Source organism: Psammomys obesus, unplaced genomic scaffold (genome assembly GCF_907164565.1).
Source record: "Psammomys obesus unplaced genomic scaffold, mPsaObe1.curated_primary_1811, whole genome shotgun sequence".
NCBI classification, from domain to species: domain Eukaryota; kingdom Metazoa; phylum Chordata; class Mammalia; order Rodentia; family Muridae; genus Psammomys; species Psammomys obesus.
This window is the reverse complement of record NW_026596040.1, coordinates 15028891-15045578: the sequence shown is the minus strand read 5'-3', so window position 1 is coordinate 15045578 and position 16688 is coordinate 15028891. Positions and strand designations below refer to the sequence as shown.

General features: G+C 45.0%; 1 protein-coding gene across 1 annotated transcript in view; it reads right to left on the bottom strand.

Annotated features, from left to right (window-relative positions):
- The window catches only part of Prdm6 (PR/SET domain 6), a 102251-nt gene that overhangs the window by 30619 nt on the left and 54944 nt on the right, over window positions 1–16688 (bottom strand). Inside the window, exon 5 of the mRNA XM_055622831.1 lies at window positions 1647–1774. Within this exon, the coding sequence (XP_055478806.1) occupies window positions 1647–1774 (128 nt within the window). The remainder of the gene's footprint in view (window positions 1–1646; window positions 1775–16688) is intronic.

Here is a 16688-nt window from a genome sequence, read left to right as displayed (position 1 = left end):
CCAGCTGACTTTCTGTGAAGAGGACATTCATGTACAATAAAAATTAGGCCGGCTCTTCGGGGTCCAGCTTTTCTATTTTCTTACTTTTGGACGTGGTCACTAGTGATGGATGCCAGTTTTTTAAATTGTGTTTTTGTAGCTCATTGTATAAAGATCTGTGGTAATCCAAAACAGATCGGCTGAGAGAGCTTGGAGCTTCAGCCCTCATGAAAAGAGAGTTGTAAAATCCACTTCATATTGACAGATAGGTAATGACTTGCTCATGCCCTCTTCCCCTAAGGGATTTCTTGTCCCAAATTTAGAACTTGCCTTAAGAGCTCCCTTGGTGTTTATTACACTTGTGGCCAAACTATCTCTTGCTGACTGGACAAACACAATCTTTGCTAATTGTGTGTAGCTCAGGGATGTCTAGACCTTCCTGACAGCAGAGGTGTGCTGCCAGGTTGGTGGTACCAGAGTTGCCTGCACTATTTCATGTCAACCAGTACTTAATAAAACTGCGTGGGAAACCCAGGCGATGAGTCAGGCACTGCCCAAGTATGTTCTTTTTAGAACTGGAGGCCTTCAGAGAGCAAGCCAGATTTGTGCACCCTTTAAAGAAAAATTTAAAAAAAAATTAAAAAAAAAAAAAGAAAATAAATAGCCTCAGGCAGATCTCCAAATTGCCGAGCACAAGGCTCTTGGCTTTGATGTGTCTGTGGTGCCCAATAAAGCTAAACAGTTGCTTCTGACTCTGAAGGGAACATGGCTGTTTATAACTGAGCTCATCTATTTATAAGGCACATGTTTTCGAGGGATTTTGAGAGAAGGAGGCTTAGTGGTGGGGCTATTTTTTTCTGTTTGATTTTTTTTTTCTGCCTTCTCATGTTGATTCCAGCTTTCCTTAGGAACTGGGGAGAGGAAGGGAGTGCTGTGGAGCACAGCAGGTGTATTGAGAAGTGGAGGCAGAATGTGCCCAGGCCCCGCCCCTGTGTGACTCTGGGAAAGAGAGGGTGCCTCTGCTTGGATCTGTCACTCTCTGGACTCTACCCATTCATCTTAGGAGCGAGGGGGGGTGGGTGGGAGCTTCTCTTCTTTAATTTGAAACAACTGCATCACCTGCAACACAGCTGAACTCATCAAAGGGCAAGACCCAGATGCTCTGGGCCATTCTGAGAGAGCAGGAGAGGTCATTGCGGCTCTGTCCCACGGCTGAGCATGGCCAGTCTTACAAGATTGGGTTCTTGGTTTTTCCAGACCTCTGTGCAAATGAGACTTATTCTCTTTGAGAGACAGACTGATGGAGACTGGAAGGAACAGACGTGGGGCTGAGTCTCCAAGCTCCCATTTGTGTGTGTGTGTGTTCTGCTGGGGGAGTAACCCCTGAGCCAGTGGGGCTGCTAACCTCATTTGGGTCGGTACGGACATTCAAGTGGTGACATAGAGTAACTCCAGCCTGTGTACAGACACAAAGAGGGCATGCGCTAGCACTTTTATTTCTGAATGTCCGTGAAACACTACCACTGGAACCAAGGCAGTTTCAGGAACCCAGCAAAGGACAACCAATCTACACTGAGTTCTCCAGGGTGTTCTCCACCGCTCGCAGCAAGCCTGAGTTTGTATGTGCGAGCCGAAGGGCTCTGGCAGTAAATCAAGACATACTTTACCTGTACTGAACTACTGTTAGATTCTGCTCTCCACAGTGCCTTGCACATCGGATATACCTCATCCAGCTCGACTTACTAGGCTCCCCACCATCAATAAAGTGCTGAAGTGTCCCATCTTGATCATATATCTGGAGAAGAGGTCAGAAGGTCAAGTAGTTAGAATGGATCATCAGCAACCATTTTCCCTGTTTCCCTTAGTGTCTTTCCATGTCAGCTGAAGAGATTCACGGCTCGTGGGTTGGCGAATGACTATTGAGAATCGTGGAAACTCAGCCAGGGTAACAGGAAAATATTTTTTGGTGAGGCAAGTTGATCACATTTTTTCTTATCAAGCCAATCTTTCCTGTGTTAAACATAGTTGTGGTATCTCAAGGATGTGGCCATATTTCCCAAAGAATATTTAACCCATTTTGACAGGCTAGTCTTAAATAATGAGCTGCCGGATAAACAAAGCAAGCTGGAAGGAGAGGCCACGCTGACATGATTGGAACAAGCACATAAAAGGTCCTCCGTCTCCGGCATGCAACTGTTCAAAAGCACCCGAGGAAGGCGGGCACTGTCCGTCCACAGAGCAGGGCAACTCCCAGACGAAGGCAGCTGGGAAGTGGAGAAACTGCAGTGGACTGGTAAAAACAGACTCTGGTGGGAAATAAAGAAACTGTCCCCTCACAGGAGATGTCAGTCTCTGAAGCTCTTAAGAGAGGAGACGTCCAAAAACATCCCAGAAAGAGAAAGAGGAGCACAGCTATCTCTCTTTGGAGTTTATGTGTCTCAGCCAAGCTTGCTCTCACCATGATTGCCTTAGGTCAGCCCTAGAAGAATCCTCAAGGTAGGAAAAAGAAAAGAAAAACCTACTTCAAACCAGGCAATAAGCACAAGACAAAAAAAAAAAATATTCCTTATGGGCACTACTAGCTAGACCGGCGGTAAATGCTGGATGGGGACACACTTGTGCCCCTCCAGAAACCACTTTCTGTGAGCTGGTGTCCAGGAGCAGAAGATGAGGCAGTTACATATCCCGTGGTAATTCTCTGGGGTTTCCCCAGATGCTGAGACAGCCAGGAAGCATAAGGCAGTTCAGTAGTTTCTTGGGGAGTCTGGGGAGAGAGTTGAGTTGGGTATGATGTTACAGTCTTGTAATCCTACCACCAGGAAGGCAGAGACAGGTGAGGGGGATCCTTGGGCCTGATGGCCTATTAGCCTGCCCTAATGGTAAGCTCCAGGTTCCAGGAATAGACCTTGTATCACCAAACAAGGTAGAAGACTCCTGAATGACACCTGAGGTTAACCTATGGCTTCCACACCCATACGAACTCACAGACACAGGAACACACACAAACACACACGAAAGTGCACACACACACAAACACACACATCTGCACATATACATCACAAGCACACACACACACAAATAGTTTCTTAGGAGTACAGACTTTTTAGAAGGCCAGTGGCAGAATTGAGTATATTTTGAATAGAGTTGGTACAGCGTCCCAAGAGTTGCCAAGGGTTTCCTCAGAGCATCCTGAAAACCACACCTCTTTTTCTGAGCCCTCCCACATTTCCTCTCCCAAATAACACACAGAATAAATCTTCCAGAGAAAAACCTTATTGTATGGTCATTCATACCAATTCTTTATATATATATATATATTTTATTTATTTTTATATTAATTACAGTTTATTTACTTTATGTCCCAGCTGTAGCATTCTCCCTCATTCCCTCCCAATCCCACCCTCCCTCCCTCACCTCCTCCTTGCTCCTCTCTAAGTCCACTTATAGGGGAGGTCCTTGTCCCCTTCCATCTGACCCTAGCTTATCAGGTGTCACCAGGACTGGCTGCAATGTCCTCCTCTGTGGCCTAGCAAGACTGCTCCTCCCTTGGGGTGGAGGGGGAGTCAAAGAGCTAGCCATAGAGTTCATGCCAGAGACAGTCCCTGTTCTCCTTACTAGGAAAGCTACTTGGATACTGAGCTGCCGTGGGCTACATCCGAGCAGGGGTTCTAGGTTATATCCATGCATGGTCCCTTGTTGGAGAAGCAGTCTCAGAAAGACCCCTATGCCCAGATATATTTGGCCCTTGTGGATCTCCTGTTCTCTCCAGTTCCTACTAAGTCTCTCTTCTTTCATATGATTCCCTGAACTTTGCCCAAAGTTTGGTTATAAGTCTCAGCATCTGCTTTGATACACTGCTATGTAGAGTCTTTCAGAGGCCCTCTGTGGTAGGCTCCTATCCTGCTTCTCATTTTCTCCTACTTCCAATGTCCATCCTATTTGTCTTTCCAAGCAAGGATTGATCTTCTTACCCTGGGCATTCATACCAATTCTGACCGGTGTTTCTATTCTGAAGGCCCCCTAGACTCAGTGTAAGAATCTCTCTTTTCCTTTCACCCGTCATTTTAAAGCATCTCAGCATGCTTCCTGCTCTCCTTGATGTCCTGTCTCCTCCCTCAACCTTTCACCACCTCCACCAGTAAAAGACAAACACTGATCTAATATAGACAATCAGCTGCAAATGTAGGACTCATAACCATATCAAGACTATCACAGTTGTTCCCAAAAGGAGCGAAAAGTCCTTGGATTGTGTCACAGTTGAGGCAAATATTTCTCCAGTTACTTGCTTTGGAATATCAGCAGCAAATGGAAACATGCTATATGGCAAATCTCTCTGCTGCTGCCCAGCAAGCTAAAGAGAGGCATCACACTTAGATTAAATTAATTGTTTTTGTTGATGGATCATGATTTTTTTGTTTTTCTTTGTTTTTTTTTTAAGACAGTCAGTCAAACAACTTTCAAAACTCTCACCCCTGAAACTACTGTCAACAACCAGAGAGATTAACCAAAACTATCCTGTCCCCTCAACACCACTATTGATAATTAATGGAAGAAAAATTTTGATGAAATAGTTTTACCCTTTCCCTACAAAGACATCTTGCATAAAGGCTGCTGGTGAGAATTACCTCAAAACATTAGAAGAAGGGTACACAACACTCCTCAGTACTCTCAGCCAGGATCCCGAGCAAGTGACGCTCTAATACCTGAGGCCTGTAGGTATCAGGGTCTAGGCTACATGTGAGCCCAACTGAACACCATCTGCTCACAAGTGTATGCTGAATGAGTGGAAATGGATTTCCTGCTCTTAATGTGTTTCAGTATCAATCTCCCTCAGTAAAAACGTCCACCAAGAAACCCACTATTTTTGCCTCCTCCTTGCCTTGAAGAAAAAGTAGCTCATCCTTTGTCAGGAAGTATATTCTAAAGCGGCATGTGGCATGAGGTTAGGCCAGTACTGAGGTACTGTTTCATGTGAAATTGTGATGCTCCCATATACCTTTTTAAATCTCATAGCTGCATGCGTAGGGTTGAAGAAACTCATCTGTCTTGACTCTGCTATCGGTCTTCACACACAGCCACCACCACCAGAGCCATGCAGTTTCCCTCCTAATAACTTTCAGCTACACGCCCCTCCCCCTTTCCACCATTAAAGGAGGCCAGAGCCCCTTGACCCACCACCATCCTTACATGATCTAAGATAGTATCTGAGCTGTAGCGAGTGCGAGCCTCAAAACACAGATCTAACTATACCTGTGGGCACATCGCCTCTGGGCCCCCCTCCCCTCGCCCCCCTCCCCCCAAAAAAAACCCTTGACAAATGTTATGCATTTCAGGCCATACAACACATGTTGGGGGTCCTCCAGGGGTTTATACACTGTCATGACCGGCATCGCCTGCCGTGGCTATTGACTCGGAGCTCTTTGGGGTCTGCTCTGTCAAGAGTCAACATTTAAAAGCAGCCTTTCTAGCAAGAGCCAAAATGAGCTAGAAAAATTTTGAAGCCTGTGCAAGGAGCGTAAGATGGGAGGAGGAAAGCCAAGTGCCGTGCCGAGTGCTAAACAGAAACTACAGACATCTCCAGAAGCTGTAGGCACTTTGCTATGCACTTTGTCATTCACTGTCGTCAGTCAGCTCTGTTAACATTTCAGAAGACCCCGGTTGAGAAACAGAATCTGAATGTAGCTTATCTCCCAGACAGCAGCCATCTGCTCCTAGGCAGAAAGAAGCTGGAAGGAACTCCAAATGAGATGTATCAACAGCGTCAGCCCAGAGCAGCAGCTCCAGTTACACGTACAGGAAGTTGTTGGGGGAGGAACTGAGACCCATATTTGTGCAACATTAACATGACATTTTAGGTTGCATACCTGAGTTTTAGGCTTCCCCTAAAACTCAAGGAATTTAGGAGATGAACTGTGCCAAGACATACAATTACTGGGTTTTAGTATCTATCTTTCAAAAGATTTTAAATAAAGCAGGAAAATATTTTTTTTTAAATTGCTCCGAGTGTTTAGACAGCTCCCTCAGGACATGTGAAAATGTTGGAAAGGTCAGAGGCTGTTCATTCATTCAAGCCGTGAGCACCATGGTAAGAGTGTTTGTTCACTTTAGATTGAGGAAAAGACTCCTTCTGCAAAATACACCTAACATGGCACAATTATTTGCCAGAAATGTGCAAAAATAAACAGTGTTTTAATATTTTCTCTATTCTTTTCCAAAAATGAAACACACAGCTTTCAAGCTGGGAGAACTTCATAAAAAGAAACGTGTTGGACACCTGGCCAGGTGTGGTGGAGGGGTGAGTTTGGTAATGGAGCCTCTGAGCTATAGAACGGGATCGTTTACTATTTGTTAGGTAAGAGCCAGTTCCCCTACTCCCAAAGTGGAGTGTACCATGAAGCAACCACAGGGGTGCACACTGCGACAATATCTCAGTAAATTTGAGCATAGTGGTAGCCTATGATTTAGCAATAACCTACGGAAGTATCCCAGTGAAATTCTGCTGAATATGAGAGGTGGTTTCTAAGGAATTCACTGAGGAACTGCTTGGAATAGCAAAGAATTAGAACTAATGGAAACATCTTATCACTGGAAGAATAAGTTGACTTATCCACTCAAAAACATTTGCTTAACACATTTGGAATTAGTTAATTCAGACCTGTTTGTATTAGGAGATAAATATTAAAAACACAATGTTGACTGAGGCAAAAGCAAAGCCATTACGCTACTGTTAGTTAAAGTACACAAAATAAGTAGGCAGTCAGTATATGCCAGGGCGGTACCTTTGTAATGTATGGTGAGTAAGCAAAAATATGCACAGCAATATACACTAAAGTGCAAGGAGAGGCTTCCTGACACCCTTCTTGGAGAGGGGGCCTTCAGGAGCAAAGACAATGGAAAGAAACAGTGGCATTACACTTTGCCTTAAAGGTTTCCTTTCTTTAGAAAAAAAAAAATTCTTGACATAAGTACGGCAAAGTGTTGACACTCGGTCAGGCTTTTGGGTTCATAAGTGAGTGTCTGAGTGTCTGCACAGTGACTTCTTCTTCCTTCCCCTTCTTTTCTGTCTTTACACTAGAGACTAGACCCAAGGACTCCCACTCGCTAAGCGCTGACTCTACCACTCAGCTCCAACCGGAGGAGGTTCTGCCTTGCTTTCTGATCAAAGAAAGAAACATAAATAGAGCGTCGGAACCTGGGTTTCATTTCTTTGTGCTTGCATTGTGGGAGCCGTGGCTGTTGCTGAAGGTCAGAAGCTCACCTGAGCATCCTCCTGGGAAGATGCTTGTAATATGTATCTTTGTTATCAGCCTCTCATTTCCTTTGTGATTGCTGCTGCTGCTGTTTTAAAACTATCGCTTCTGCTCTGTGCATCTCTTCTATCTAGAATCAACCGCAGTAGCAAGATAAGAGAGGGGAGAGCTAATTCTTACTTTTAGAAGGGATTTTAAGCTTTCGATCCCACCATATCAGCTATTATGCCATACATGTGGCTAAAATAAAGATCACACAAATTCTCTCACTTCAAATCAGGTTGTGGCACTGACTGCAAACCTCCATGAGAAAGACACTGAGCCACCTTCTCCATGCTCATATTTTCCTGGAGCAAATGAGGAGGAGTAGCATGTAAACCGGTTTCGGACTTTAATGATGGCTGGTAAGTGGCTTGGATACGGCTTAGCCACTTGTGAATGCTGCCAGCTTGTATTAACTACAGCGATGAGTACAGGGGCAGCCAAGCCAGCAACTGATCCAATTTGTCATCAACAGGAAGACAGCACCTTCTGAATGACAGGAATCCAAATGAACAGGGTAAAGTAAGGTTTACAAATGAGCCACTGACAACTCACCAAGAGCCTTAAAAACTTTTAAATGTGACCTAACTTGATTTTCAACTTCTCTTGAAAACTCACAAAGCAAGCCCCCAGTCTTGCTGAGGAAAAGCAGCCCCCTCCCGTCTTCCTAATCCCCAGCACCTCTTAATGGCTCTTCACAGGATGCTTTCAGCAATTTACCTGCTGGGCCTCCTCTGAGCGCTTACCGGCAACCGCAGCTGCAGGGGAATTAGTGCTATCAGCGAAAAATGTCTGCTTCAGGCAGACGGAACCTTGAAGTTGCAGCCTGCAAACATCACTTCTGTACGGCTCAGAAGCCTTCATCTTCCCATAGTAAGGAGAAACACACCTCCTATCATGCATGCGCGCACTCGGGTACATACACACACACACACACACACCAGTTTTACCAAGACAGGTTTTAAGTGACTAATCACTTTTAATCCAATGGTGCGGTGCGTGCCTACAATCACAGCCCTTGGGAGACTGAGGCAGGAGCACTGGAAGGTCAGTCTGAGTGACACAGTGAGAGCCCATCATAAAAAAGGAAGAAAAGAAAGGGTGAGGAGGGCAGGGAGAGAGGGAGGAAGGCAGGAAAGCAGGAAGGCAGGCAGGCAGGAAGGCAGGAAGGAAGTTAGTTCAAAGACGTGTTAAAAGTAATTCCCCTGGGAAAGCAATAGTATTGCCCTTGCTAGCATTGTTCCCTGAAACCATTCCTGCAACAACTGTAGGAGTCCTGTTTTGACTGGGGTTGTGGGGCGGGCACTATCAGGGAGGAAGAGCATTTCCTGGAAGGAAAGGCCTCCAGGAAGACTGAGCAATTGTGGTGGCTACATCTAGAGCACAAGGAACTCAGCACCCGTCTGTCCCCACCTGGTCCACTGAGACAAAAGGAACTGAGGTCTCCCAAAGCTCGTGGCTCAGGCACTGTGAGAAGGCTGGGCAGTGACAGGCCATCTGAGGGGTCCCCACATCCCCACCTGCCCTGTGCCCCTGTGCTGAGTCTGCCTCTTCCTCAATTCTGTGAGTGCCCTGAAGAGGCCCCACAGCTTTGCCTGAAAGAAACCTGAGTTAGTTACAACTCAGACACGGGTTTGTTCCTTTCAGTGCTTGTGTTTGTCCTTGTCAGGAATAAAGGTAGTCTCCAAGGTTGCACAGCAGGGATCAGCCAGTTCTCACGGGGTGGAGACACATTCCAGATCGGCCTTTCTCAACCGAGACCCTCTACTACCGCCTCGTGCGGCGGTGACCCCCTCCAACCCTAAATGATTTCGTTGCTACTTTGCCACTGTAATGTAGCCACTGTTGTGAACCATAGTGCAAAACATCTGTGTTTTCTGGTGGTCTTAGGCAACCCACAGGTTGAGAAACACAAGTCTAGACATTTATGTCTTTGTCCCAGCCTTGCCCTATCCTTTCAGCCAGGCCCCGAACCCGGGCATTTTGGTTGGTTTGGTTGTTGGGTTGCGTTGGGGACAGCTTTCGCCAAGCAGCTGAGGCGAGGGAACCTGTTTTATACCCAGGCATTCAACGCCAGCCCCGCACACGGGAGGACCTCCACCCCCACAAGAAGCACGGCTCAATAAAGACTCTTGGATCGTGTTCAAGGGCTCAGAAGAAATTATTCCTAAGTGCAAAGAAACAGCCTGGAAACAACTCAGGCTAAGAAGCAGAGGGCAGTCTCCCTGAAGGCAGCCCTCTTTCGATCCTCTGACTTGGGAAAGGGATGAAAGGGCGGAGGGTAGAAGTCAGCGGGAGATCTCCAGGGTGTCCGGGCACACCTGTGAGCCCCGTGTGCCCCGAATTGCTTTTGTTTTCAATCTCTTCATCGCTGATGGAGAGTCCAGAAAACAAAAGGACGGACGAGGAGACGGGGCTGGAGTGGAGGTGTTCCCAAAATGTCCTGTGTCCACCCTCACACTGCACTTTTACACACTCCTCCAGCTCCCCGTAAAATTCAAGTATTACTGTTTTTTGTTTCTTGTACATTGGTGTTTGGCCTGCATGTATGTCTTTATGACGGTGTCAGTCACAGTTGTGAGCTGCTGTGCGGGTGCTGGGAATTGTACCCTGGTTCTCTGGAAGAGCGGCCAATGCTCTTAACTGCTGAGCCATCTCTCCAGTTAGCGTTTTAAAAGTCGTACATCATAGTAATTTGAGAAACTCAGTTGAAAAGCATATGATTTGCCAAGACAGAAATGTGTCTTCTGAGATTCCACCGTGTTTCAAAAGAACAACAGACTTGACTGTTTTGACGGTGAAGTTAGTCGTCAGAATACCTTTATAAGAAGCAGATTTTACTTTCAGTATATGGTTATATGTAAAAATATGTAATAGGAGCCAGTCTGGTAATCACAGGGGTATGCCTAGGGGTGTCGGCCCCAATAAGTATGAGTTATAGCCATGGCTCCATGATGTGTGGTGATGTGATACTGGGCGGTTGTTCAGCCTCAGTGAAGCTGAGAACTGGGGTGGATGGAAATGATAATAAGGTCCCTACACCAAGGACCAAGATAAAATCCAATGAGCATGTGTGTGTAAAGGCTCAGCACCCAGGGGCTGCCCAGCGAGCACTGACTGCCCTTAGGCCAACACTATAATTAGATGGGAAATGTCTGCCCAGGCAAAATTTAGAAACCTGCCAGTGAGTGGAGGTCATAATATATGTGCAGCAGGCTGGTGTCTAGCTCAGTGGTAGAGTGTTCACCTTGCGTGTGTGAGGACTTGGGTTAAAAAAAAAAAAAAATTAAGACAACATTTATATTGACATAGATTCCTAAGATGACAAGACCAAACACTCACTGAGGGCAGAAATGAATTCCATCATTTAAAAAATTTAGCCATACACATTTTTTTTTTCACACTGGAGAGAATGAGGAAATGATTGAGGATTGTCAAAAGGGTATAAAAGTCAAACGCCTGTTTATGTTGTATCTTTCAGGTGAGGCTATTTAAAAATAAAAGTATAGGAGGCTGGAGAGATGGCTCAGCAGCTAAGAGCACTGGGTGCCCTTGCAGAGAACACAAGTTCCATTCCCAGCAGCCAAATGGCATCTCACACCTTTCTTCAACTCTAAGCCCAGGGAATCTGATGCCCTCTTCTGGCCTCTGATGACATTGTATGCACATGGTGTACAGATACACTCGTAGACAAAATACCCAGACACATACAATAATTCTTAATGTAAAAAATAAAGGTGCATATGACAAAGGAAATGTGGTGCACTGATGTAACTACTGTCTAGAAAACAGTACACAAATGTGTCTTCAAGCCTGTACTTTGTACTCCTAAATTTAATTATTTTAAGCTTGACAATATCCCTTGCCATTCACACCGACACCCGAATCTTTAAGAACATTCCTGGGACATACTTGAAACTAACAGGTATTGATCCCGAATGTTTTAATTAGTGGAATATCTCCCTCCCTGTACATCAGCTACAAGGCAGGATAGCTGATGACTGATATATTGATTACAGGAAGCCCCAGGGCTATATTTTATATCTCCATGGACCCACCCTGTTCAAGGTAAGTAGCCTTCTATGTGATCAAATGTACCTAGGAGCAGGGACACTTGTAAGTTTCAGCCCCGACCTCAAACGCACAAGGATTTGGCATAGCTTGCCACTCTAAGAAAGGTACCATGAACCCCATGGTACGGCTCCTAATCTCCTGTGTGTTCATTCATGCTCTTTCCCTCTCTAACCCCTCTCATTTGTGTGGGGGGGGGCAGAAAAGGGGGAGCATATGTACAGAAATCCCCAGTCCCGGAGGCCAAAGGATGCCGTTGAGCACTCTTCTCTACCACTCTGTATAATTCCTTTGAGAAGAGATCTCTCCTTGAGCCGGTATCTCATACTGTTTTGGCAAGACAGGAAGTCAGAAAGTCCAAGTGAGTCTGGTCTCTGCCCCATCAATTCTGGGGTTCCAGATAACCGTAGAACCATGCTCAGCTCGTTACATGGGTGCTGGGATTCAAACTCTGGTCCCCGTGCTTGTGGATCCAGCAGTTGTGACTGCCAAGCCATCTCTCCAGCCCACCTCCTGGGCTTTAAATTTCCCAATCAAGCTAGATCAGAGCATAAGAAGAGAGTCACGCAGACTAGGCACCCATAACCCGAGAATCCAAAACCATTCAGAAGTGTGAACCTTTTTAGCATCGTGTTAACACTTCAGTGTGTGTTTCAGGTTCCAGAGTATTTTAAGTTTTGGATATTGGATTAGGAACGCTCCACTAGGAAACCTATGCAAACATTCCCAATCCAAAAAATTAGGAGATCCGAACAACACCGAGCTCCCTACATTTCAGGTAAGGGAAGTCAATCCACTCCTCTGAAATGAGCAAAGACACCCGCACATGCGCGTGGAGGAAGGGGGTACAGCCAGTCACCACGTCATATACACCTTACGGCATTTTAGTCTTTAAACACCCTATCAGGCTAATCTGATCCTTCCATCTCACTCGTGAGGGGGCCGGGGATATTGCTCAGTTTTACATATAATAGATCTTGGAAGTTGTTCTCTGACCTTTACAGGTTCTGTGATGTACACACACCTGAACACATTATGAATGTGCACATACACGCACACAAGTAATAAAGTTTTTTTTTAGGTTACAAAATAATTTCATGGTAAGAAAGATGCATGACTCACTGGCAGGCTCATGGTTCACAGAAGGCCACTGTGTTACTGCCCCTTTCCCTTTTGAAGAAAATCATATTCCACTTGTCCTACCAGGGGAAAACAGCAGGGCTTTTTTTTTTTTTTCTTTAAAAGCATCTAAGGTTTTTCCAAATGAGGGTCAGAACTATGTTCACATGATTAATAATGTCATTTATCAAACAAATCCCTATTTTCAGAGCAAATGTCAATTTAGTGAAAATTACTTAATCTGTTAGTAAAATTTACACAACCAGAAACCATGCAATAGATGAACTCATAAATCCCCAGTCCTGTGTAAAACCACTCTACTTCCATTGGCAGTGTGCCAGAATGGCAGGGGACATGGGGGAGGGGGGAGAACAAGGCAGAAGAGCAAGGATGCCTATTCTACAGTACAAGCTTCCACATTCAACACCAGCTAGCATGCTCAGATTATTTGTGCCCAGCTGTACTTTTTTTTTCCCTCAAATCATGTTCATTTCTCCCCATGACTTCCATCACAATTAGCTTTTATCGTTGTTTGTTTCTAATGGGTAACACACTCCCCACACTTTGTTTTGGAATATTCAGGAATGCTAAGATTTTGAGACAAGACTTCCAAAGGTCAAGTAATAAATGCCCCATAAAGTAAATGAGTAATGATTATACACAGAGTGGCTATATTTTCAGTAAAGCCAGTAGAAAGCTATATACTGTACTTTGTCAATCCACATTCATCACACCCCAGAAATATTAGAAAATCATTACAGGTTTATGTTGAGTTTGCAGATAATACTAACATATAAGTCAAGACTGAAATATGGTAATCAGAAAAACAGTTGAGAAGTGTCGATGACTGTAAAACACCGGTGGTGGCACTGGCAAAGCCCTCGCCGCAGAGCTGGCCGTGAGAGGAGGTGGAAGTGGGTATTTTGGTCACAATACGGGTCAGTTGCTGCTAGGTGTCACTCAGCAGAGGAGATGGTGCCTCTGAGGATTAGGATGGGCAAGCAGGGATCAACTGAGGGAACCTCTAGCATTTAGCGACTTCCACTTATCTGTGAGGACAACGGTAGCCTGCCATGTCTTCCTCAGACATCCCGTGTCTGCTGATCGGAGCGGGACTTTGGAGAGTCAGGCTTCCATTATCAGGACTTGGTGATGCGATCAAGTCACTGAACCTTTAACTCCTGCCTGGCAGAAGCACGCACACTGGAGAAGTCCTGACAGTTCATTCGTTTCGCGCCATCCAGGAGCCAGCTGATGTCTCACTGGGGAGACCCACCCTCTTTGATGTTGTGCTCTTTTCAGAGGGCCCTGCTGTGAAAAAAAAATTTATCCATCCAAGTTAAAGACAACTATTTCTGCATCCAGCTGTTAGCCGTGACATATTTGCCATTTTTCAGGGCGCTGGCTTGGTGCCATCCTCCAACTCTCCTGTGAACCTATCCCTTCCCGCCCCTTGCTGCAGCAGTAATGTCCACAGCCTCCAGGGGCCACAGCACCAGCACTAGAAAGGAAAACACTGGTAATCACACGCTGCAAAGAACCACCCTGAAAATATTTGCATGCAGCCACTTACTTCCCTTTCCTCTTTCTTCTCCTCTCCTCTCTTCCCTTTCCTCTCTCCTTCAGTATCAGTGTTAAACACAAAAGCACAAATGTGAAATTCTTTGCACCCATCTAAAACGTGCTGAAATCCAGTACTGATTTTAATCCCAGTTTCAACCGAAAGAGCCAACCAGTCCTGCTCTCTGCTAAATATGTTTACAAATGAAATTAACTTGGATCCTATAAGAAATGGACCCATAAACCGAGTCCATGATTTTAAGTAAGAGTTCTGTGGTGGAGAAAATATCTCACAAAAGCTGGACTGAACATTTGGCTGTAAGGCACCGAGGAATTTTCATCTTTGGTCTGATGAGAAGCGCCTGGAAGAGTGGCATCCGCCACGGCTGTTGCAGTGGTTTGGTGTGAGTGGAGGGCGCTTGCCATCACGGTCCCCCTCCTGCTCGGACCCAGTTCCCACCCTCTCGCCTGGTCTAGATTAGCTGTTGTCTGTCTCTTCTTTTCATTTTGGCTGAGATGGAAAGAGCGCTGGTAAACAACATTTTAAAGCTTGGTACCAGAGAATCCAATGTTGTGGCTGATCTCAAACTGTGACTAGCAGGCAGAAATAGCTAATTGCCGTGTGTGTGTGTGTGTGTGTGTGTGTGTGTGAGAGAGAGAGAGAGAGAGAGAGAGAGAGAGAGAAAGAAAGAGAAAGAGAGAGAGAAAGGCAGATTTTGAAACAATAAACATATAAACAACAGGTTGTGTTATATGTGAGAACATATTAATTTTGGAAACTAAACCAGGGAAGAAATTTGATTCCACATTCCCCTGAACTTTTGAAAACAAAGCCCAGTCTCCCCCCAAACCGGAAAGAGGATTATTATTTTGTTAAAGTAATCCCGAAGCTGATACAAGCATGAACTGATGGGATTTTCACACTATCCCTAACAATGTACGGAACAGTCCTGCCCTTAAGACCTAAAGTAACACATTGAAGCTAATGCAGTGATTCCAAAGCCCTGCTCAAATCCCTATACCATTTGTGCAATGTGTGTTACAGAGTACTACTTAAGCCTTCACTATGGCGGAAACATTTGCCCTAAGTGTTCTAGGAGGAATGCATCACATAGAGCTTGGTGAAAATTGTTACTGATTTTACACTTTAGCATAGTGGCTACAAAGGAAAAAGTTTCCAAGAAGTATCTTGGGCCAAAGAATAGTGCAAATGGCTGCGATACACTTTGATTCAACTGGAATTGTCATAGTGTATACAAAGCACTAAATAGAAAACTTCGTAAAGGGGCTGTCTATCAAAAGTCAGAGGAAGGCCAGGCAATCCCACCACTGATTGAAAGAGGCAGGCCAGTCTCTGTTGAGTTCAAGGCCAGCTTGGTACATAGAAAGTGCCAGGACAGCCAGGACTGCATAGAGAGATCCTGTCTCAAACAAAACACACCCAAATAATAATAATTAGCTAAAGACCACCTTTTTATCTGTAGACACACACACACACTGTACCCTAGAGCTCAACCCTCCCTTTTTTTTTTTCTAAGAATTCTGTGAAGACTCAGAATGTTTGTCCCAATGAAATAACAGTTTCCTATGGTTTTATTTCTTTTCAAAGCAGCCCACTGCTTTATTTCTTTGCTTAAATGTGTCATTCTTTAAATTATTATGTTTTCCTAAGTCTACAACATTCTTTTCATAACCACACCAGTAAAGTGTAATTGTCAGACATACTTTATTAAGGGGAAGGTGACTGTGGAGGACAAAAAACACATTTCCAGACCTTAAGTAACAGAAGAGAAATCCCTTACATGAAGTAGAGCCAGTGCCAAATATTCCCTCAGTTCCCACTGAACACTGTCCTGCTCTGGATCACAGGACAATGGCAGAGATGAAGCTGGCTTTGGATGCAGGGCCCCCAAGAAAGCTAATGGAGCCCTGGGCTGGTCTAATTCAGCCATGGTCCTCACAGAGTGCCCCTGATGGCTCCTGCCTTCCTGAGGTAAATGCTTTGAGGTAAAACTTAATGGAATTCCAAATTAGTCACAGAGAAAGAGGAGACTTGTGAGTAGCACAGAGTGGCTTCAGTGTGTCTGAGTCCTTCTCCTTGAAGAAGTTGAATAGCCTGCACAGAGGATCTGAACAAACACATCATAGGCTCTCAGTCTCTGGCTAAGGAGGTCAAAGCAAGGGCTGAAGCCACCCATTCTGACCCATCAAGATCCAGGAGGCTAGGTACCACGGACAGAAGGTGATGGTGCTGATGGTGGTTCTCAGATCTAGACCGTTCACCTCCCGGCCATATTTCTTCGACCAGACATTTGGTAAATAGCCACCATGTCCCAGATGTTGTGTTCGAGGTAAGATGTTAAAAACATAGGTTCAGCTTCGACCCTCAAGAAACTTAGAGTACAGCAAGAAAGAGGTGTGTGTGTGTGATGCAAATCAAGACATTTCTTTTGGTACCCAAATTCATAGGCTTTCCCATCAGATCTTTCTTTCCATCCAAGTCAGAATGGGTTCAGAGGTAATTTTGCAGAAGGGACATCAGTACTTAAAAAGAGAGAGAGTGCTGGTTTTTTTAACCCATAGAATCCATGAAAGTAACATTAAATAAACATTTGATCAAAATCTGCCCGAATATCACATCAATGAAGACAAAAATTAAATCTGCTT